The sequence below is a fragment of the Polypterus senegalus genome, chromosome 9, assembly GCF_016835505.1.
Source record: "Polypterus senegalus isolate Bchr_013 chromosome 9, ASM1683550v1, whole genome shotgun sequence".
NCBI classification, from domain to species: Eukaryota; Metazoa; Chordata; class Cladistia; order Polypteriformes; family Polypteridae; genus Polypterus; species Polypterus senegalus.
Genome location: NC_053162.1, coordinates 176,338,064 through 176,360,416, shown reverse-complemented (window position 1 = coordinate 176,360,416; position 22,353 = coordinate 176,338,064). Strand labels below are relative to the sequence as shown.

Below are 22,353 nucleotides of genomic sequence, written 5' to 3'. Positions count from 1 at the left end.
GCAAGGAGACCCCCAATATGACATGATCAAGTCAGAAGAGTGGGAAATATGGTGCTGCATTAAACTACCAACTGTCTGGGTGCTGCATTATTAGAAGTATGCCCAACTCTCTGTTTAAGTGCAAAGACACCCAGGGGACTTGTGGGTATCTTAATCCGGGTATGGAGACCCCTGATTTATGCCATCCTTCTCATCTGTAAAGCAGGCATTTGAGTGGCAAGATTTGGTGGGCCAGCTTACTTTCTCTTTATGTCTTTCACCTCTGCTAAGGTCTACACCTGGCATCAGTGCCCATTGCTCTGCTGTGGTGCCTTACCCGGAATTGGCATTTCAAACTGAGGCTAATAAGACCTCGGGCTGGCACTCTCTACTTATTTGTCATTTGCTCTTTTTCCAATGAAGCTGTCCCACCGTGCCCAGCAGGCTCAAGGCAAAGCAGAGGGTGCGCTGCTGAAGGTCAGAGAGGTGGAAACAGAAGCCCAAAGCTTGGTGAAGGAGCTGCAAGGTGAGTGCCACTTAATAAATAAAGGAATAAGAAACAGAGAATCTAACATCAGGGCATTCTGAGTGTGTGCCCAGGTTCCTGTGATGGCAAGGGGCCTCTTCACATCCCACCAATTAGGGTAACAGTGCCAGGGACCCTTGGTGTTATGGATGTTAAGCCAACCATCTAAAGGTTCAAATCTAAAAGCCTGAACTGTGTGGACACTTCTAGATAGACTATGGCGCCACCCTAGTGGCTTAGTAAGCCCCTGGCTGCTGATCCCATCACAGGCTTACTTTGACAGTCTCATTGGACCAATCATAAACTAAACACAGGTGACTGCTCACGAAAGGCGCTATATGACGTTTTAAAAGCTTGACTGATAGAATAAGTGACGGTGGTTTCTTCTCTGATGTTGTATTAGCGACCTCAAGTGTTATTGGACTTACCTTCCGCAGGCTAATTTTCCATATCTTCATGGTTAACTTTAGAAATGAAGAAAGGATGGCACCAGAAGAAAACGCAGACAAAAATGGCCATGAAGAAGGTGCAAGTGGTGAAGGACAAAATCCTGGCGGACACAACAAGGAAGACCAGGCTGGTCAAGCGGCAACTCCTGATTACTGGCGGCAACTCCACGGCCGCCAATGTGAAAGCGCAGGGGGCTCAGGGCACAGCCGTCCAGGCGGCATCTGTACGTTAACCTCAGCAGCCTTGGGGGTGGGGGGAGGGGGTTCATGGGTTGGGGGGATGCAGGGTTGGTGGTCAGTTAGTAGGCAGTGGAGGGGGGTGTTTGGGGTGCCGGGTTGGTACCAGGTTTGTCGTTGGGTGGTTGGGAGAATTTATTTTTTCTGCCATGACCATCTTGTTGTCTATTTTTTGGGATTTTTTTTAACTTTTTAGTCCATTATTTCATTTTTAATCATCCAAATATGATTCTAAGCATCAAATCCATAACATGGACAGCGGGCTTTTGGATTCGCCACTTGGAGGTCCTCACTTTTGGGTATCTCCTCCAGGAGATATGAATATGATCACCACAGTTTTTAGGTCCAGGATGTGAGCCTTCTTACCTCAATGATAGGAATCTCAAGGGGCTCACAATTCTGATAATCGTAGACCTGTGGGCATCACAGCAGGGCATCTCAATGTGAGGGGAGTTACATCTAATTGGAGAAATGGTGCCAGGGGTTCTCTGTGTCATGGACCATGCCAGCTTTCTCAGCACCAGAGCTCTGTGTCAGGTGTACCAGCTCTCCCATGGTCTCAATGTTAAATGTCTACAACTCCCCCAGAATGTCAGTGCCAGGGATATCAAATCCCTGAGGTCTGCTATGACACGTGACATCAGGCTCAGGTGCATCCCAATCTACTGGTCACCATTGAGATGTTTCTACACCTTGCTTGTAGTCCACCTGCGGTCAATTCAATTGAATGGACTCATTAGGGATGGCACACAAAACACACAGAGGCACTATGTCACACACACTCACACACGCACACACACAGAGGCACTGTGTCTCTCTCACACACACACACGCACACACACACACTCGCACACTCATACAGGCACTGTGTCACACTCACACACAAACAGAGGCACTGTGTCACACACACACTCACTCACACACATGACACACAAGGTCCCAAAGTTTAGTAAAACCCAAGCCAAGAGGTGCAAGGAAGTGCCGGCAGAGCTTGGAGATGGGATTGTGTTGAGTTGGAGAAGTTTGCCAAGAGCCCAGTGGGCTTTCATTATTCCTAAATGGAAGAATAACCACATCTCGTCTTAGGGCTGGCGAAACTGAGCAAAAACTCAAAACTTTACTAGAAGTTCACTTCTTCTTCTTCTCCTTCTTTTGACTGCTCCCATTAGGGGTCACCACAGTAGATCATCTTCTTCCATATCTTCCTGTCCTCGTCATCTTGTTCTGTCACCCTCATCACCTGCATGTCCGCTCTCAATACATCCAAAAAAATTCTCTTAGGCCTTCCTCTTTTCCTCTTCCCTGGAAGCTCTATCCTTAGTACCCTTCTCCCAATATACCCAGCACATGTCCAAACCAACACAATCTCGCCTCTGTGACTTTGTCTCCCAATCGCCCCACCTGAGCTGACCCTCTAATGTCCTCCAGCTCTGTCTCCTGCTTTGTGGTCAGTGCCACCGTCTCCAACCAATATAACAAAACATAAAAACTTAGTGCTTTCTGGGCTATGGGGTCTCAGCCATAATGATATCCCTTCCGTTAAATGGCAGTGCCAGGGGCTTGTCAACTCTGCATGGTCTCAGCTCCAAGGTCCATAAGTGCCTCGAGGATTTCAGACGGGTCTGAGACCCTGACATACTAGCAGTAAGGATCAAACCATCTTTGGCATCACCTTATGGGGTCCACAGTTATCATCACCGGAGTCCCTCAATCGTTAAGGTTTTTCAGTGACTAGGCTGTCACTAACACACAATGTCAAGGGGTGGTCTTAACCCGGTGTCACATTCACCATAATGGCCGCACTAAATGGAATGAACCCAAACTCAGTTAACCCCAAAGTACCCCTGACTGATGAACTCTTACTTGTTATGACTTCGTGTGACTTTGTGAATTTTTTTCTATATGTTATAAATTTTGTTAGATGATACAAGATGAAGTGTTGGGGTCTCCTGCAGATCTCCATTTAAACACAACAATCCTTTGCAAAATTAGACAGAAACAAAAAGGCTGGAATTGAAAATAAAGTCATTCTGCGCTCTTTGTAGGGAAAGCTTCAGCAGGCTATCGTGCCTTTCACGGATTCTGATAATAAATGCCCACCTCCGTTCATCTCGTGTCTTATATGTGGAAGTGACCAGAAGGTGGAGGGCTGCCAGAATGGTCCAGAAGTGAGGTTGGTGCTCTTCTGTGAACTCCTGTGTTCTAGGGCCGGAAGAGGAAAAGACCTCAGTAACTGTCCTGTCCTCCATCCAAACTCGTCCACAGTTTCAACTCCTTCATCACGCGAGCGCATGTGCATGGCCGTCTCTACGGCTCCGTTTTGTCAGATGATGACGATGTCGGATGGGATCACAATGATCTTGTTGTCTGAGTGATTTTTTTTGTAACGTGAAAGGTGTGTGAACTTGCAAGTCTCACTAATAATTAGCAGAAGTGGGACAGATGTGACTAGTAAGTTAAGTTCATGTCTACATCAGAGATGTCTGCACACATGCAGGACAATCATGGGATGGCCCCATCACAATGTGCATCCCAGAAATGCCACCTATCATCGCCAGATGACCTCAGTGCTCTGGGCACCTAATGTCCGTGATTGTCATTCCTTAAAGGGCCGAGTCACGAGTAACGAATCAGTCATTGTCCCTTCTTGAGGACGCCTAACAGTTTTGTCTTTTGTTTCTTTTTCTTTCTCAAGGATGCACAGGAACTTCTCTCTCAGGCAAAGAAAATCAAGAGAGAGACGAGCGAGATGAACTCGGCCATCCTGGAGGAGCTGAGAGCCCAGGAGATGAGAGGAACAGAGCTGAGGAGAGCAATGGAGGAGAGGGACGAGGTGTGTGTGTGTGTGAGACACAGTGCCTGTGTGTGTGTGTGTGTGTGAGTGTGAGTGAATGTGACATAGTGCCTCTGTGTGTGTGTGTGTGAGTGAGTGTGACACAGTGCCTGTATGAGTGTGCGAGTGTGTGTGTGCGTGTGTGTGTGAGAGAGAGATACAGTGCCTCTTTGTGAGTATGTGAGTGTGACACAGTGCCTGTGTGTGTGAGTGTGTGTGAGTGACACAGTGCCTCTGTGTGTGTGTGCATGTGTGAGTGTGTGTGACATAGTGCCTCTGTGTGTTTTTGTGTGAGTGAGTGTGTGTGTGACACAGTGCATGTGTGTGAGAGACACAGTGCCTGTGTTAGTGTGTGTGTGTGTGTGAGAGTGTGTGTGACACAGTGCCTCTGTGTGAGTGTGTGAGTGTGACACAGTGCCTGTATGAGTGTGCGAGTGTGTGTGTGTGCGTGTGTGTGTGAGAGAGACACCGTGCCTGTGTTAGTGTGTGTGTGTGTGAGTGTGTGAGACGTAGTGCCTCTGTGTGTGTGAGTGAGTGTGTGTGTGACACATTGCCTCTGTGTGTTTGTGAGTGTGACACAGTGCCTCTGTGTGAGTGTGTGAGTGTGACACAGTGCCTGTATGTGTTTGTGTGTGAGTGTGACACAGTGCCTGTATGAGTGTGCGAGTGTGTGTGTGTGCGTGTGTGTGTGTGAGAGAGACACAGTGCCTGTGTTAGTGTGTGTGTGTGTGTGTGTGAGACACAGTGCCTCTGTGTGAGTGTGTGAGTGTGACACAGTGCCTCTGTGTGTGTGGGTGTGTGTGATAGACACAGTGCCTCTGTGTGAGTGTGACATAGTGCCTCTGTGTGTTTTGTGTGTGAGCGTGTGAGTGTGACACAGTGCCTGTGTGTGTGAGTGTGTGTGACACAATGCCTCTGTGTGTTTGTAGCCTAAATGTCCGTGTGCATGCAGCCATTTTCATGTAACACCGGACACCAATGTGCGTGTAGGGTCTGTGTTTGTGTAGCTGTGTCTGGGTGGGCTTCTTTTGCGCTGTCTCAGTATGTGTATGTATAGTGGGTTCAGAAAGTCTTTAGAAAGACCCCCCTTCACTTTCTGCACACTTTTTATTGTGTTGCAGATTTCATCTTAAATGGAGGAATTTGCCATTTTGCTTTGCGCCCTCGGTCACCATAACTCGTTCTCGTATAGGGAGGAGCGAAGGCTTTAGATTCGTAAAAAAAATTTGATCTCTGGTTTTCGACGATATCTCGATGACGGGTGGGTGTCTGTGTGTCACTGTTTCTTGAGGATGGTCCAGAGCTGAAACAGCTGGACAGAAAAAATACCAAACTCCAAACTTAATCCTGTTAGGAGAAGACGAAGTGCTGATAATTTTTTGAGCCAAATCGTCCAAGAGAAAGAGGCGCGCTAGAGGAACCCTCAAATACCGTAAATTCTGCCATTAATTATGAATTCTACTTGTCAATTGCTATTGTAATGACTTATTTTATGACCAGAAAGATCAGCATCAGAGTGGTAAATGATTATTGAAATGTTACAGAATAGTTTGGGTAACTTGGTTCCTCGGGCACAAAGCCTGCTGACGCTCATGGCTGTTTTTTTTGCTCTTCCATCTACACTTCATAACTCCTAATGACAAAGTGAAAACAAGTTTTCCAAAAGGTTTGCAAATTTTTTAAAAGTCATTCTAGGGCACCAGAGCAAATAATTGTGATAGATATTTATGAAGGACATCAGGATGGTGTTAAAAATGTAGAGGAGCGCTAGTGGATCACGAAGATGCTGGTTCACTCCGCCCCACCGGCCCACCGTGTGACATGGCGTTAGTCGCAAAAGTGCAAACAACATTATTGGGCCTGATAAGACCTTTGGGTGGGGTTCACAGTGCAAAGTTGCTGGGGTGAGACCCTTCAGAAAGTATTCAAAAATACAAATAAAAAACTGAAATATCACAGTGCCACTGCACTGGAATGACCTTTCACAGGTGGTAAGCAGTGCCCAGTTTTACCCACACATGGCAAAACTGAGGCCGAACCATTCAATCCTGGTTTCATTGGACCAGAGAATCTCTCACGGTCTGGGAATCCTTGAGGTTCCAACTTGCAAACTCCAAGTGGGCTTCCATGTATCTCCTCCTTAGGGGTGACATCTGTCTGGCCACTCCGTCATAAAGCCCCCCGCTCAGTGTTCAGACCCTTAGTTATGACGCTTCAAATCTGACTCTGGTGTATCCTGTTCTTCTGCTCGTTCAAGCAGCATCTGTACATGAGCCCAGGCAGCTGGAGGGGTATTGGGGGGTCCCGGGTTTGTCATCAGGTAGTTGAGAGAATTCATTTCTTGTGCTGTGGGTATCTTGTTGTCCATGTTTTGGATTTTATTTATTTATTTTTTTAGTTCATTATTTTTAATTAGCAAAATGTGCTTCTAAACAGCAAATATGTAACATGGACAGTGGGCTTTAGGGCTTTTGGATAAGCCACTTGGGGGTCTCCTGAAAGAGACATAAAAGCGAGTGCCACCAGTTTTTAAGTCCAGGATGCCAGCCTTCTCACATCAGTAATGGGAATCGCCATTCCAGGGACTCACAATTCTGATGATGATAATAATAATGATGATACATTTTATTTATATAGTGCCTTTCACATGTTCAAGGTGCTAGATAGATAGATAGATAGATGTGAAAGGCACTATATAATAGATAGATAGATAGATAGATAGATAGATAGATGTAAAAGGCACTTTATAATAGATAGATAGATAGATAGATAGATAGATAGATAGATAGATATGTGAAAGGCACTATATAATAGATAGATAGATGTGAAAGGCACTATATAATAGATAGATAGATGTGAAAGGCACTATATGATAGATAGATAGATAGATAGAATCCATCCAGTATCCAACCCACTACTGTATATCCTAACTACAGGGTCACGGGGTCTGCTGGAGCCAATCTCAGCCAACACAGGGCACAAGGCAGGAAACAAACCCAAGGCAGGGTGACAGCCCACCACAAGGCACACACACACACACACTAGGGACAATTTAGGATCACCAATGCACATAATCTGTATGGTGCAGACACGGGGGGAACATGCAAACTCCATGCAGGGAGGACCCGGGAAGTGAACCCAGGGGTCTCCTAACTGTGAGGCAGCACCGCTACCCACTGTGCCACCGTGCCGCCCCAAACAATAATGAGATACAAAATGAACCAAAACAACTGCCGTCCATCATACAATATCTGAAAATAAAGAAAGGTGAAGGTCTTGGGAATGTTGATCTGGTCAGGTCCACAAAATATTTGACCAGAGCTCTTAGAAAAGAGAAAATCGATAATTTCAGAAATGTCTGCTGTGGCACAATGAGAGCAGCAACAAGCCACGGAATTAAAGAACGGGTTTAATTAACGACAAGAATCAGGGCCTGATTTAAGCAACAGGTTGGAGTTTGAGGCCCTGACTGAGTCGGTCTTCTGTTGGCTCCCTCACTTCACATTTCATTTCTGTTTGGGTGTCATTTAAGGAAAGAAATGAAGCAACTGAGAGGAACGATGAAGCAATTCAGGGGAACAAATCTTAAAAAACAAGTCATGAAAGGAAAAGGAGTTAATTAGGAGCAAAAACAGGTCACCAATTAAGAAAAGGGTTGGAATAAAAACCCGTAGCCACTGTGGCCCTCCAGGACCGGAGTTGGAGACCACTGGCTTACCCCCTGTGTCAGGCCATCCCAACAGTGAAGCATGGAGCTGCTGTGGGGTTGTTTTGCAGCAGCAAAGGGTGGAGGGACTCAAGCACTCGAGACCTCAGCCAAAGCTAAGACAACACCTGAGTGGCAATGCTGTGAATGTCCTCAAGTCGCCGGACTTGGACCCAATCAAACCTCTCTGGAGAGACCTGACAACAGCCGTCCACTGGTGGTCTCCATTTACCCTAAAAGAGCTGGTAAAGATTCAGGTGTGTGAAGCCTGTCTTGTCAAACCCAAATCTCGTTGCTTTTTCCCTAAAAATCCACCACCAATTTCCTTCAGTCCTTGCATTTTAAATGTTTGTGGTTGCAGTTAGTAAAAGTCACGCTGATTCACAGGTTTGAGTCGCTGCCCAGGGGAGCTTCATATTTGTCCAGGTCTGAACAATTTTCAGTTGTTTTTTTTAATAATTTATCAGCAAATTCCCACAATCCTTTTTCCACTTTGTCATTATGGGTATTGAGTGTCGCTTGGTGAAGGAAGACATAAATGTAAATGATTTTAGCACAAAGGCTGCATCATAACAAAATGTGTGGAAGGTGAAAGGGTGTAAATACGCCATAAAGCGTCAGTAAAGGACAGAGTGTGGCTGTCTCTGTGTTTATGTGTGAGTGTCAGCGCCCCCTGGCTGGCGAGCCGAGAAGTGTCCAGCTGCGGTCAGGACAGTTTTAGGCCTCAGACCAGGGGTCCTCAATCCCAGTCCTGGAGAGCCGCAGTGGCTGCAGGTTTTTGTTCTGACCTGGTTGCTTAATTAGAAAGCAATTCTTGCCAATAAAGCAGTAACAAGCTATGAAATTAAATTCACTCTGCTATGTCAGGTCATTCTCATATCCTAGATTTTCTTTCCCTTTCTATCATGCAAATGATTTGAAGGCTAAAATGGACGAGTAATTCTCAGTCCTTCACTTTTTTCTCTTCCAAGTATTTAATTAAACCCAATAAGTGCAGATAAATACACACAGGTGTAAATGGAAATAAGCGAAATGGAGAAATGCTGCTCTCTCTTGTCATTTGCATGTTATTGATAATAAGGAGCAATTAAAATAGCTGTTTAAGACAAAATTAAGCAATAACGGCTCAAAATCACTAAAGTGAAGCAGAAGTGTGACTTTAGCAATAAGTGCTTTTTATTAAGCAACTGGGTTGGAGCAAAAACCTGCAGCCACTGCGGCTCTCCAGGACCGTGATTGAGGACCCCTGCCTCAGACAGATCCGAGCACTTCAGACACTATGAAGTCCTTAAATCGACGCCCCCTTCTGGAGCCCCTCCCCTCTTTCGCTGGTGAACTGACGGCCCTCGTGACGATTTCAATTCCCTTTAGTTCCGGCACTCAAAGGCGTATTCGGCGGTTATTAGACTTCTAAACTACTGAGGTCTGTCAGTTCTAGCATCTGTTTTGGTGTCATGTATTAGAAATAAATTGAACAAAAAATCTTCTCATTTTGTATTTTCTAAGTATACGTTTTATATCAGCATTTGCCATGTCTCATTCACGACACTGCACTTTTTAATACGCTAGTTATATGCTGCACTCAACGGAGTAGCGGCTCTATGGCTAAGGGTCTACACTGGTCATCAGTAGGCTGACCCCATAGAAAAATGGGAAATGCTAAGGAAGAAGAATAAATGATATGCTGCACTCTGCGGCGATTAACACGACATATTCTTATAGACTCTTGTTTCCTTAGGAAACATGAAAATGTGCTCTTTTGAAATTGCGGCATGTTAAGTAACCGAAAAAGATAGAAATATGACAAAAAAGACGATATCCCTCCCATCGTGATTACGCCGGTATAAGAATCACATGAGAAAAATATATTTAGCTTACTTTACTGATGGTGTTTACGCGGTTACGGACGGGACGCCTATGACAGACTCTATCCAGGTGTGCGAGTCTGGATCTACGCAGTCTGCCATTTTTCGTCACCACGCTGAGAGGATTTCGGACGGAGGTCCGACAGCTTCAAAGTGTGTGGCTGTTGTCCAAGCCTTTTATACTGTCTTCTTCACGTGCTGGTCTTCTCTGATCTCCAAACAAGGACAGTAAAGACGTAACCTCACATCCAACAAGAATAGTACAATGCTCACACTGCAGTTCTCATTCTCCCAACAAGGAAAGAAGATTTTGTGCTGACAGAGGACAGAAGTATGCTATTCTGTCTTTAGGCTGACTATACAATCCTCCAGTTGTCTTTGACTATCTAGTCCCATGCTTGGCTGGCAATTCTAATGGCGCTTTTCCACTGCATAGTATGGCACGACACGGTTCAGTTCAGCTCACTTTTTGGGGGGTTTTCCACTGGGAACAGTACCTGGTACCTGGTCCTTTTTTTTAGTACCACCTCAGCCGAGGTTCCAAGCGAAACGAAACCGTTACCAAAACGTGACGTGTAAACTCTGCTGGTCACTGATTGGCCGGAGAAAAATCGTCATTACTGCGTCACTGAACTTGCGACACGAGACACGACAGACCCGCTAGATTTTTAGCACAGCCAGCGAAGGTTCGGACGCACCATTTTGTTTTAACCAAAAATGGCTGTTTCGTGGTCTATTGAGGAAGTACAGACGTACAGACAAACTCCTTCGTCTTGCTGTTAAAAACATCCACATGCCTGAGAATGAAGAACACCATTCCGTCGATATGCTCCATTGTTGTGTGTTTGTTTGTGGCGCGTTTACGATGATGTCACGGCAGTAGAGGCGGCGCAACTATAACGACACGTGAATAATCCCGCCCACTCTAAAGCGGTGCTAAACTGCAGTCGAAACGCAAACCGAGCCGAACTGAGCCGAACCAAGGTGAGCTGTACTGAACCGTGCTGTGCCGTACTATGCAGTGGAAAAGCGCCATAAATGCTGAGCCCCTGTGTTCCATACTTGATCTGCCTGTATGAATGAATCCATACCAGTGTGCACAGAGACAGTGACAATAACCCTTAATATTATAACAAACTGAGTATAACAACTCACAATCGAATAAATCATAGAATTTGTGTTAACAGTCAAAATGTGCAATACTACAGGCCGGACGTTTAAGGAGCTCTTTAGAGTCCCGTCTTAGTGGTCCTCTCGGTGTTATACCATTAGTACTGTATTAATACTGGTGTACACGATGTTAATATTTATATTCATTGTGGCAGAGACGCACTCGCCCTCAGAAGCACAAAGACGGGTAAAGTAGTCATTCTCTGTTTGACGAACGGCTTAGCGTGCCCATTTCGGGATGATGGCTCACGACCTCACAGCGAGTACGAAGAGACGGTTATTACATCAGCACGATAGTTTATCCCGGTGAAGCTTTTTTTTTCTTTATAATAAATATTTTTTTGCACACACATTCAGTTTTGCCACCAGTACTATAATGGTACGTTTAGCACAAAAGTGTGCCGCTAACACGCAGGTGGGGTCAAAAGAGATGCAGCTAAACAGGGGGCCTCGGAGTGTCTCAGGTCGTTGAATCTGTCCGTGGCCTTAAACTGTCCTGACTGCAGATGGACTCTATTGGGTGTGTCGGTGCCAGCTGGGTTCACTTCTGTGTACGTCTGTAAGGTAACGTTGCCCACACGCTGGCCTTCTCATGGCGTTGTCTGTCTCTCAGATTGCAGGAGCTGTGCTGCAGGCCCAGGACAGCATGAGATCGGCAGCGCTCTCCTTGGAGCAGCAATCCCGAGTGCTCAGGGAGCTCCTGGTACAAATAAGTACGGAGAAGTATAGCTTTGGATTTTTTTTTTTTGTTTTGTTTCTTTGAAAGAGTAAAAAGCAAGCCAGTGACTTTGTATTTCAGAATTTCAGAATACTATGGGCATGTCTTCAGACACCAATAGCTAGGAGACATAGCCCTGCCAGCCCTGGTGCAGTAGTAGCCTCGCGTGGTAAGACGCCATTCTCAGTGCAAAAATACACATCTGGGGTCAACTCGCCAAAAATGTTGTATTGAAAAGGAGACAAATCTGCCAGTGATAAGGCAGCGGTCTCACCATTTCTTCCTAAAAAAACCCACCACCTGTTTCCTCCAGTCCACGCACTTTAAATGTTTGGGGTTGCAGTTAGCGAAGGTCATGCTGATTCACTTTCTGGATTTGACTGCTTCAGATTACACATTTAAATTTATAATTCAATTCATGTGGTCCGTTTGGTTCGTCAATAGGATCCGAGGCTGGCAGCAGAATAGAAAAACTTTTCTCTTGTGGCGGAGAGGTGATCCCCTCTGAATGAGTCCCATCAAAAATAAACAACCAAATAGCTCATACATACTGTAATTATAATGTTTAAATGATGTGATATATTAAACATACTAGCAAAATACCCGCGCTTCGCAGCGGAGAAGAAGTGTGTTAAAGAAGTTATGAAAAAGTAAAGGAAACATTTTAAAAATAACGTAACATTTGCTTTCTATTCGTGTGCATAAGCACAGTCCTTCACCAGCAATTATTTAATGTTAGCTCAGACCCGGCACTTAAAAGTTTCTCTCGCACTTTCGCTGAGTTTGTGCCAAACGCTAGTCTATCCCTGATCATCTCAATTTCACTTGCATAAGCACAGTCCTTCACCAGCAATTTTAAATCCGTTACAAAGTGATCCAAAGTCTCGTTTATACCCTGCGTCCTCTCATTAAACTTGCATCTCGCGAATATCGTATTCGTCGTAGGCATGACAAACGCCAGCAGCAGCCTGTCTATAAACTTAATTTAAACTTATGGTTTACACCGTGCTTTGTTTCCACAGTAGCTGCACTTATGAATATGCTTGTATGCGTCACTTGCTTCATATTCTTTTGCTGCCTTCTCAATTGTGTAATGCGTTTTTTGTTCAGCGCTCTTTGGAGCTCTTGCTTGTTGTCATGCGTACTGCATTCACAGTCAGTTCACGTGAGCCACTCGGAGTACATGCATCGAAGGTTCTCGGCTGTACTTGTGCTATCTTGTGCGATGTTGCCATGTCCACGGCTTTATTTAATGTTAGCTCAGACCCGGCACCTAAAAGTTTCTCTCGCACTTTCGCTGAGTTTGTGCCAAACGCTATTCTATCCCTGACTATCTCATCTTCGTTTGCATAAGCACAGTCCTTCACCCGCGAATATTTAGCGGCAGCGTGTCTATTGGATTGCTGCTGACGGACGGCCTTATATGGGCGGGCACTCAACTACATGGGAGGCATGGTGATGGGTGACGCAACTCCGCCTCACACGGCGATCGAGCTGCAGGCTATGGCCGTATATATGTACGTAAGTAGGTTCCAGTTATGACCGTTACGCGTAGAATTTGGAAATGAAACCTGCTTAACTTTTGTAAGAAAGCTGTAAGGAATGAGCCTGCCACCTACACGGGAAGTTGGAGAATTAGTGACGAGTGAGTGAGTGAGTGAGTGAGGGCTTTGCCTTTTATTAGTATAGACGAGCATCACAAAGATTTCGATGAGAACGGGCCATTCAGCCGAGCAAAGTTCACTCCTTCAATCCACCTAACTGCTCAAAAACGACATCACGTTGAGGTCTGAAGGTCCCTAAACTCCCACTCTCCACCACACTACTTGACCACTTATTCTGTGTGTCTTTAACAGTGGATATAAGAAGTCGGCACACCCCTGCCCAAATTTTGATTTTGTGTAATAAAAAATGAAACTAAGAGAAATCCGGTCAGAACTCAGTCCATCATTATTTCAATACTAGCCGACCACCACGGCACTGCCTGTGTATTAATGAAACAGGACAAAGTTTAAAAATCAATAAACAAACGGGTATCGCTAGCTAAGCCGAGGCAAGGTACGTTCCAACACGTGGTGACAGGTAGAGCGACTCGAATGAAGGCTGGCACATGAGTGAGGAGGATCCCACCCGGCTCCCCACCCCTGACGTCACGCTTCCCCCTTCTCGGATTAGCACAAATAAATCATTGCAGGAAATGAACTCTGATTCTTAGCGCAATGAGAGAAGTCCCAAAATCAACCAGAATGTTCAAGAAAATTCTAGAAAAAAACCAGATCTAAATCTATTAAGTAGTTCTCTCGTTCGCTAGCTAAGCGTATGTACGGTACCCACCCCGAGGTTGGCGCATGATTGAGGACGGCAACGCCCCCCCGCCCCTCCCCTCCGTGCTCTGTGTGTCTCTCAGATTCGTGCAAATAAATCAGTACCACAAGCGAACTATGATGCTTAGCACAATGAGAAAAGTTGCAAAATCAACTGGAATTCTAGAAAAAAAACAGATCTAAATCCGTTAAGTAGTTCTCTCGTGAAAAGCGGACAGACAGACAGACGTTGGATTTTACATATTTAGAGATTTTTATCTATACAAAGAAGGTGAAAACAAATCAGAAACTGTTTAGTGAAAAAAGGGGGAAAATTCCTATATTCTGCTTGAGCAGAGATACCCAGACTTCCCTCTCTCCGGCCACTTCTTCTACCTCTTCCAGGGGAATCCCGAGGCATTCCCAGGCCAGCCGGGAGACATAGTCCCTCCAGCGTGTCCTGGGTCTTCCCCGGGGCCTCCCCCTGGTTAGACGTGCCCGGAACACCTCACAAGGGAGGCGTCCAGGAGGCATCCTGATCAGATGCCCGAGCCACCCCATCTGACTCCTCTCGATGCGGAGGAGCAGCGGCTCTACTCTGAGCCCCTCCTGGATGACTGAACTTCTCACCCTATCTTTAAGCATGTCTCCTCTGCACATGTCCAAACCAATGCAATCTTGCCTCTCTGACTTTGTCTCCCAACCGTCCCACCTGAGCTGACCCTCTAATGTCCTCATTTCTAATCCTGTCCATCCTCAACACATCCAATGCAAATCTTAACATCTTTAACTCTGCCACCTCCAGCTCTGACTCCTGTGCCACCATCTCTAACCCGTATAACATAGCTGGTCTCACTACCATCCTGTAGACCTTCCCTTTCACTCTTGCTGATACCCGTCTGTCACACATCACTCCTGACACTCTTCTCCATCCTGCCTGCACTCTCTTTTTCACTTCTCTTCCACACTCCCCATTACTCCTGTCGTGGCGAAACATTCATCATCAGAAGGCTTTTTACCTAAAAATAAAGGCTATTAGGACTCGAGATAGGCAGACAGAGTTTTAAGGCTTTATTGCAATAAATCAACAACAGAGACTCAACCCAATTCGGCCGAATGTGATTGAGCCCTGATCATTACAACAATTGAAGTATTTATAACAATTTCTTATCATTTTGGCTGCGTTCGATTAGCTCATTCTGCACCTGGCTTCACTGTCCATTGTTCCTCTTGGTATATGTTTGGCTTATTTTGATTGGTCTAAGACTGGGTGGATGGTTTCCTCCCAGTAACTCCTCTGTCTACCCTCTGCTCCTGTCCGGCTGGACCTTGAGTTTCCATGGGAACCCTTATTATCTCCTTACTTTTCCTATTACTGACCCCCTTATGGAATTTATCATCTTTCTATGCTGTTCCATTTTCTCTAACTGGCCAAGGCTTCAATTCCATATATGGGTTTCCTCTCTTAAGCCTTCCAGACTTTTTACAATAGTGACCTGAAGCTTAAGCTTTAATTAAAAGAAGTATACGCTGTGTGCACAATTATTAGGCAAGTGAGTATTTTGACCATATCATCATTTTTAATGCGTATATTCCAACTGTATTAACTTGAATGCTTATTGGATTTAAGCACGTCAGGTGATGTGTATTTGTGTAATGAGGGAGGGTGTGGCCTAAGGAGATCAACACCCTATATCAAGGTGTGCAGAATTATTAGGCAGCTAGTTTTCCTCGGGCAAAATGGGCCAAAAAAGAGATTTAACTGACTCTGAAAAGTCAAACATTGTAAAAAGTCTTTCAGAGGGATGCAGCACTTTTGGAATTGCTAAGATATTGGTGTGTGATCACAGAACCATCAAACATTTTGTTGCAAATAGTCAACAGGGTCGCAAGAAACGTGTTGAGAACAAAAGATGCAAATTAGCTGCCAAAGATTTGAGAAGAATCAAACGTGAAGCTACCAGGAACCCATTATCCTCCAGTACTTTCATATTCCAGAGCTGCAACCTACCTGGAGTGCCCAGAAGTACAAGGTGTTCAGTGCTCAAAGACATGGCCAAGGTAAGGAGGGCTGAAACCCAACCACCACTGAACAAGAAACATAAGTTGAAACGTCAAAACTGGGCCAAGAAATATCTGAAGACAGATTTTTTCAAAAGTTTTATGGACCGATGAGATGAGAGTGACTCTTGATGGACCAGATGGATGGACCTGTGGATCAGTAATGGGCACAGAGCTCCACTCCAACGTGGAGGTGGGGTACTGGTATGAGCTGGTATTTTTAAAGATGAGCTAGTTGGACCTTTTTGCATTGAAGATGAACTCAAAATCAACTCCCAAACCTACTGCCAGTTTTTCGAAGACGCTTTCTTCAAACAGTGATACAGGAAAAGACCATGATTTTTATGCAGGCCAATGCTCCATCACTTGCATCGAAGTTCTCCACTGCGTGGCCAGCCAGTAAAGGCCTTAAAGATGAAGGAATAATGACATGGCCCCTTCCTCATCTGACCTAAACCCTATCGAGAACTTGTGGGCACTTCTTAAACGCTAGATTTACGGGGGAGAAAAACAATCCACCTCTCTGAAGAGTGTCTGGGAGGCTGTAGTCACTGCTCCACAAAAAGCTGATCGTCAACAGATCAAGAAACTGAATGGAAAGGCTTATGACTGTTATTGGAAAGAAGGGTGGCTATATTGGTCATTGATTGATTGATTGATTGATTTTGAAATGTCAGAGATGTTTATTTGTAAATTTTGAGGTGTTTGTTTATTATTCTCACTATAACAGATGAAAATAAACAAGTGAGATGGGAACATTTTCATTTTTCCTTTAGTTGCATAATAAATCTGCACACTAATAGTTGCCTAATAATTGTGCGCACATATGTATTCCCCTGATGATGTTCACACTCACATTTCCGTTGTAAAAACATTCAGGTTTCAGGTTTATTAACATTTTGGATTGACTGATAGCACTGTGTTTGTTCCATATTAAAATTAATCCTCAAAAATACAACTTGCCTAATAATTGTGTACACAGTGTAGTATGTGCTTTCATTTGATCATTTCTTGATTTGTCTTAATTTCTACACTAAAGTTAATTGCTAATATATTCTTATAATATTTTTGCTAATACCTGCATTTACTAAGATTTTCCCTTCATGCATTAGGTCAGCGTGACCCTGCTTTTAGTAAAAGCCTTTCTGCTGATTCAGCAACCCATCTGGTTTTAGAGGCCTCTTCTCTATGTTATCTCTTCCTAGCCTTGAATCACACGTGTTCTCAAACTCTTATCCTGTCCAAATCTGGTCTCGGTGTATCAATTAGCTGTTCTTTACTTTGGAAATTTTAATGTAAGCCTATAAAATAATGCAATATAACTGATTTTTAGTTAAATATTTGCTAGACCTATCGTATTTGCTTCAATATCCTAATTTATGCTTAATCTAATGTTTTAGAAGCTTTTAATTACTTTTTATGACTTTATATGCTAATTTGCTATTCTCTTATGCTAATAAAAAAATTTTCCTTCTACACTCCCAAGTATTTAAGCTCCGTTTGTCGTCAGGTGTGGTCCCTAAGGATTTTAAACATGCAGTGGTTCAACCTCTGATTAAAAAAACGGCTCTAGATCCTTTGGCTCTTGCAAGTTGTAGGCCTATCTCCAAACTACCTTTTCTTTCTAAAATCCTTGAAAAGATAGTTCACAACCAATTGATGGCCTTTCTGGAAAAACAAAATATTTTAGAGACTTTCCAATCTGGTTTTAAACACTTACATAGCACCGAATCAGCCCTTTTAAAAGTTTTTAATGATATATTTTTAGCTACTGACTCTGGCGACTGTGTTGTTCTTGTGCTTTTAGATTTGACTGCTGCGTTTGATACAGTGGACCACGCCATTTTACTCTCTCGTTTGGAGCAGTGGGTGGGCATCCAGGGTATAGCACTAGAGTGGTTCAGGTCCTACTTGGCTGAGCGAACCTTTTGTGTCAGTCTTGGTGACTATGTGTCCTCTTCCACTCCTCTCTTGGGTGGTGTCCCACAAGGCCCAGTTTTAGGCCCCCTTCTTTTTTTTCTTTGTATTTGCTCCCTCTTGGTTTTATACTTAGAAAGCATGGTGTTGGGTTCCACTTTTATGAAGATGACTGTCAGATCTATGTTCCTCTAAAGAGAAAAGGCACATTTTCTGTACAGCCATTACTTCAGTGCCTTGATGATGTTAAAGCCTGGATGGCTTCTAATTTCTTAAAATTCAATGAAAAAAAGACTGAGATGATCATTTTTGGTGGCCCCACTGAGACCCCTAAAGTGTATTTAAGTTCCTTGGCCCAGTACAATAAGCCAATTGTCACAAATCTTGGGGTCAAGGTGGATGCTGATCTTAAGTTTGATAGCCAGATTAAGTCGGTCATTAAATCAAGCTTTTTCCAGTTGAGGCAGTTGGCTAAAATAAAGCCAATTCTTTCCCGGCACCATTTTGAAACAGTAATCCATGCCTTTGTTACTACTCGGCTGGACTACTGTAATGCACTTTATGTAGGAGTCAGTGCCTCATTGATTACTCATCTCCAGAGCGTCCAAAATGCTGCTGCTCGTCTTTTAACTGGCACTCGGAAATTAGAGCACATTTCCCCTGTTTTAGTGACACTTCACTGGTTGCCCGTTTCTTTTAGGATCCATTTTAAAATTCTTTTATTTGCTTTTAAAGCTCTTCATGGCCTTGCCCCACCCTATCTCTCTGAGCTCCTGCAGCCTTATTCACCCACTCGCTCTCTCAGGTCAGCTGATCAGCTGCTCCTGAATGTACCGAGGACTAAGCGTAAACTTAGAGGAGACCACCGTGCTTTTGCTGTAGCAGCTCCCAAGCTATGGAATGATTTGCCTCAAGAGATTAGACAAGTCTCTTCTCTGTCTGGTTTTAAATCTCTTTTAAAAACCCATCTCTTTACCCTGGCCTTTGATACCTTGTGAGAAGTTCGTTTTAGCTCATTTTACTTTTGTTGTTTTTAGCTGATTTTATTCCATTTTATATTGTTTTATCGTAGGGCTGTTTTATTTATGTATTATGCCATATTCTTATTTATGTGCAAAAATGTTGTGTTGTTTTACCTATCAACTATTTATTGTACAGCACTTTGGTCCTGTGCTGGTTGTTTTAAAGTGCTTTATAAATAAAATTGGAATTGGAAAAAAATTGGAATCCTCACCATCCAACTGACCTCCCTCTCATTCACACACGTGTACAGTGGTGTGAAAAACTATTTGCCCCCTTCCTGATGTCTTATTCTTTTGCATGTTTGTCACACAAAATGTTTCTGATCATCAAACACATTTAACCATTAGTCAAATATAACACAAGTAAACACAAATGCAGTTTTTAAATGATGGTTTTATTATTTAGGGAGAAAAAAAAATCCAAACCTACATGGCCCTGTGTGAAAAAGTAATTGCCCCCTTGTTCAAAAATCACCTAACTGTGGTGTATCACACCTGAGTTCAATTTCCGTAGCCACCCCCAGGCCTGATTACTGCCACACCTGTTTCAATCAAGAAATCACTTCAATAGGAGCTGCCTGGCACAGAGAAGTAGACCAAAAGCACCTCAAAAGCTAGACATCATGCCAAGATCCAAAGAAATTCAGGAACAAATGAGAACAGAAGTAATTGAGATCTATCAGTCTGGTGAAGGTTATAAAGCCATTTCTAAAGCTTTGGGACTCCAGCGAACCACAGTGAGAGCCATTATCCACAAATGGCAAAAACATGGAACAGTGGTGAACCTTCCCAGGAGTGGCGGCCGACCAAAATTACCCCAAGAGCGCAGAGACGACTCATCCGAGAGGTCACAAAAGACCCCAGGACAACGTCTAAAGAACTGCAGGCCTCACTTGCCTCAATTAAGGTCAGTGTTTACGACTCCACCATAAGAAAGAGACTGGGCAAAACGGCCTGCATGGCAGATTTCCAAGGCGCAACCCACTGTTAACAAAAGAACATTAGGGCGCGTCTCAATTTTGCTAAGAAACATCTCAATGATTGCCAAGACTTTTGGGAAAATACCTTGTGGACTGATGAGACAAAAGTTGAACTTTTGGAAGGCAAATGTCCCGTTACATCTGGCGTAAAAGGAACACAGCATTTCAGAAAAAGAACATCATACCAACAGTAAAATATGGTGGTGGTAGTGTGATGGTCTGGGGTTGTTTTGCTGCTTCAGGACCTGGAAGGCTTGCTGTGATAGATGGAACCATGAATTCTACTGTCTACCAAAAATCCTGAAGGAGAATGTCCGGCCATCTGTTCGTCAACTCAAGCTGAAGCGATCTTGGGTGCTGCAACAGGACAATGACCCAAAACACACCAGCAAATCCACCTCTGAATGGCTGAAGAAAAACAAAATGAAGACTTTGGAGTGGCCTAGTCAAAGTCCTGACCTGAATCCAATTGAGATGCTATGGCATGACCTTAAAAAGGCGGTTCATGCTAGAAAACCCTCAAATAAAGCTGAATTACAACAATTCTGCAAAGATGAGTTGGCCAAAATTCCTCCAGAGCGCCGTAAGAGACTCATTGCAAGTTATCAAACGCTTGATTGCAGTTATTGCTGCTAAGGGTGGCCAACCAGTTATTAGGTTCAGGGGCAATTACTTTTCACACAGGGCCATGTAGGTTTGGATTTTTTTTTCTCCCTAAATTATAAAAACCATCATTTAAAAACTGCATTTTGTGTTTACTTGTGTTATATTTGACTAATGGTTAAATGTGTTTGATGATCAGAAACATTTTGTGTGACAAACATGCAAAAGAATAAGAAATCAGGAAGGGGGCAAATAGTTTTTCACACCACTGTATTCTGTCGTGGTGGTCCTACTGATCTTCATTCCTCTCTGATCTCATTAATTTTGGGAGGGCGCTATATACAGCTGAAGGCCCTGCTGTCACCCACAGAGTGTGGAGCACAGCAAGATGGCCAGGAATCAGAGGACCTTAGCCAGCGAGCAGGAGCAGAGTGATGGAGAAGGTCACTGATGTAGTCCGCTGCCAGGCCATTTAAAGCTTTGGAGGTTAATAATAGAATTTTAGACTCAATCCTGTAATGGAGGAGTTTACGAAGCCAGGTTTCTGTGTGTGTAAGTGCTGGAGGTTTGGGGTTGGGTCCCCATGTGATGGACTGGCACCCCATCCAGGGATTTTTCTCTGCCCTGTACCCTATGCAGCCCCCTAGAAGCCACACGGCACGAGTGTGAGCAGGTTGATTCAAAAATGGAAGACTCGACAAGTTTATTAAATTCTCCTTACTTTGTATTTCAGAGGGCGCCCACTATGAAAAGCTTGGATTACATGACGTTTGATTGGCCAATTATTGAATAAGCATCTCCTTCGGTTTGGGTGGGCTCTTTGAATGTGTATTGTAAAATCAGTCTGTTTAGGTCTGTGATAATTCAGCATTTCGTGTGATGACGTTTCACCCTAATCAAGTTTTTAATGTGAAGAAAACGTCAGTCAGACGTCAGTTTAAATTTTTTTTTCCAGTTTTTGCTCCATTATTACTTTTTAAGTTGCTTCATTGTGATTATTTGTCTTTCTCTTTCTGTTTGTCTCCGTCGACACTTCCCGAAAAACAAAGACTCGAGCCAGGAAAGCGCAGATCTGGAGAGCCTCCTGAATGAAACCGCTAGCCAGCTGGAGGTCCTGCGGCAAAAAGTGCAGAGCGAGCCGCTGGGCTTGAAGATCACCGCGCTGGAGGAGGCGGCGAAGCGGCAGGACGAGCAGATAAGACAAGTCGAGCAGGACATCGTAGAGATCCTGGAGGAGAAGCTCAGCCTGGAGGACATCGTCCGAAATGTGCCGTCCGGCTGCACCAAGTCGCCCCAGTGAGCGGCCTCGTTTGTCGCTCGCTCGAGTCACAGCGCGCGACACTTGTGACGTCAGCAGACTCTCGAATGCCAGTCACAGCGCCCGGTGGGGGGGCACCTCGGCCTTTTTGGCTTCTCTTGTAAAGCTGCTTTGCGATGGCAGAAGGAACCGAAAAACCGGCGGTTTCTTAGGACAGATGGGAGCGCGGCCTGCTGCGAGTCTTAGAACGGCCATCGAAATAAAAGTACAAGACACTTCTGTTAGAATTTCAAGTTTTAAATTACTTTAAGATGGGTATTTAATAAATTGAAGTAGTCGAAGTATGGCGATTTTTTTTTATCAGAAATATGTTTTAAATGCCTACAGCAAGCTTTAGGCGGACAGGCAAATATAGAAGGCGATCATCAAAGAGTTATACATTTAGGGTCGAGCAGACAGAAGGACAGCAGTGAATGATATAGAGAGACAAATATGAAAGGCACTATATGAAAGACAGACAGGTAGATATGAAAGCACTATATAATAAACCGATATGAAATGTACTTTATAATTGACAAACAGTCAAATCTGATATGCTCGGTATAATAGATATATAGGATGATATGAAAGGCACCATATAATGCACAGATAATATGAGAGGCACTACATAACAGATAGATGTAAAAGGTACTCTAGAACTGAGAAACACGTATGAAAGGCACTAAG

At 44.1% G+C, this 22,353-nt stretch overlaps 1 protein-coding gene across 1 annotated transcript in view; it reads left to right on the top strand.

The window, feature by feature from the left end:
* Positions 1-21,968, top strand: part of lamc3 (laminin, gamma 3) — a 220,913-nt gene extending 198,945 nt beyond the window's left edge. Inside the window, exons 24-28 of the mRNA XM_039764395.1 lie at positions 403-505; positions 976-1,178; positions 3,887-4,024; positions 11,379-11,478; positions 21,419-21,968. Of these exons, the coding sequence (XP_039620329.1) occupies positions 403-505; positions 976-1,178; positions 3,887-4,024; positions 11,379-11,478; positions 21,419-21,669 (795 nt within the window). The 3' untranslated portion in view covers positions 21,670-21,968. The remainder of the gene's footprint in view (positions 1-402; positions 506-975; positions 1,179-3,886; positions 4,025-11,378; positions 11,479-21,418) is intronic.
* The last annotated feature ends 385 nt before the right edge of the window (positions 21,969-22,353 follow it).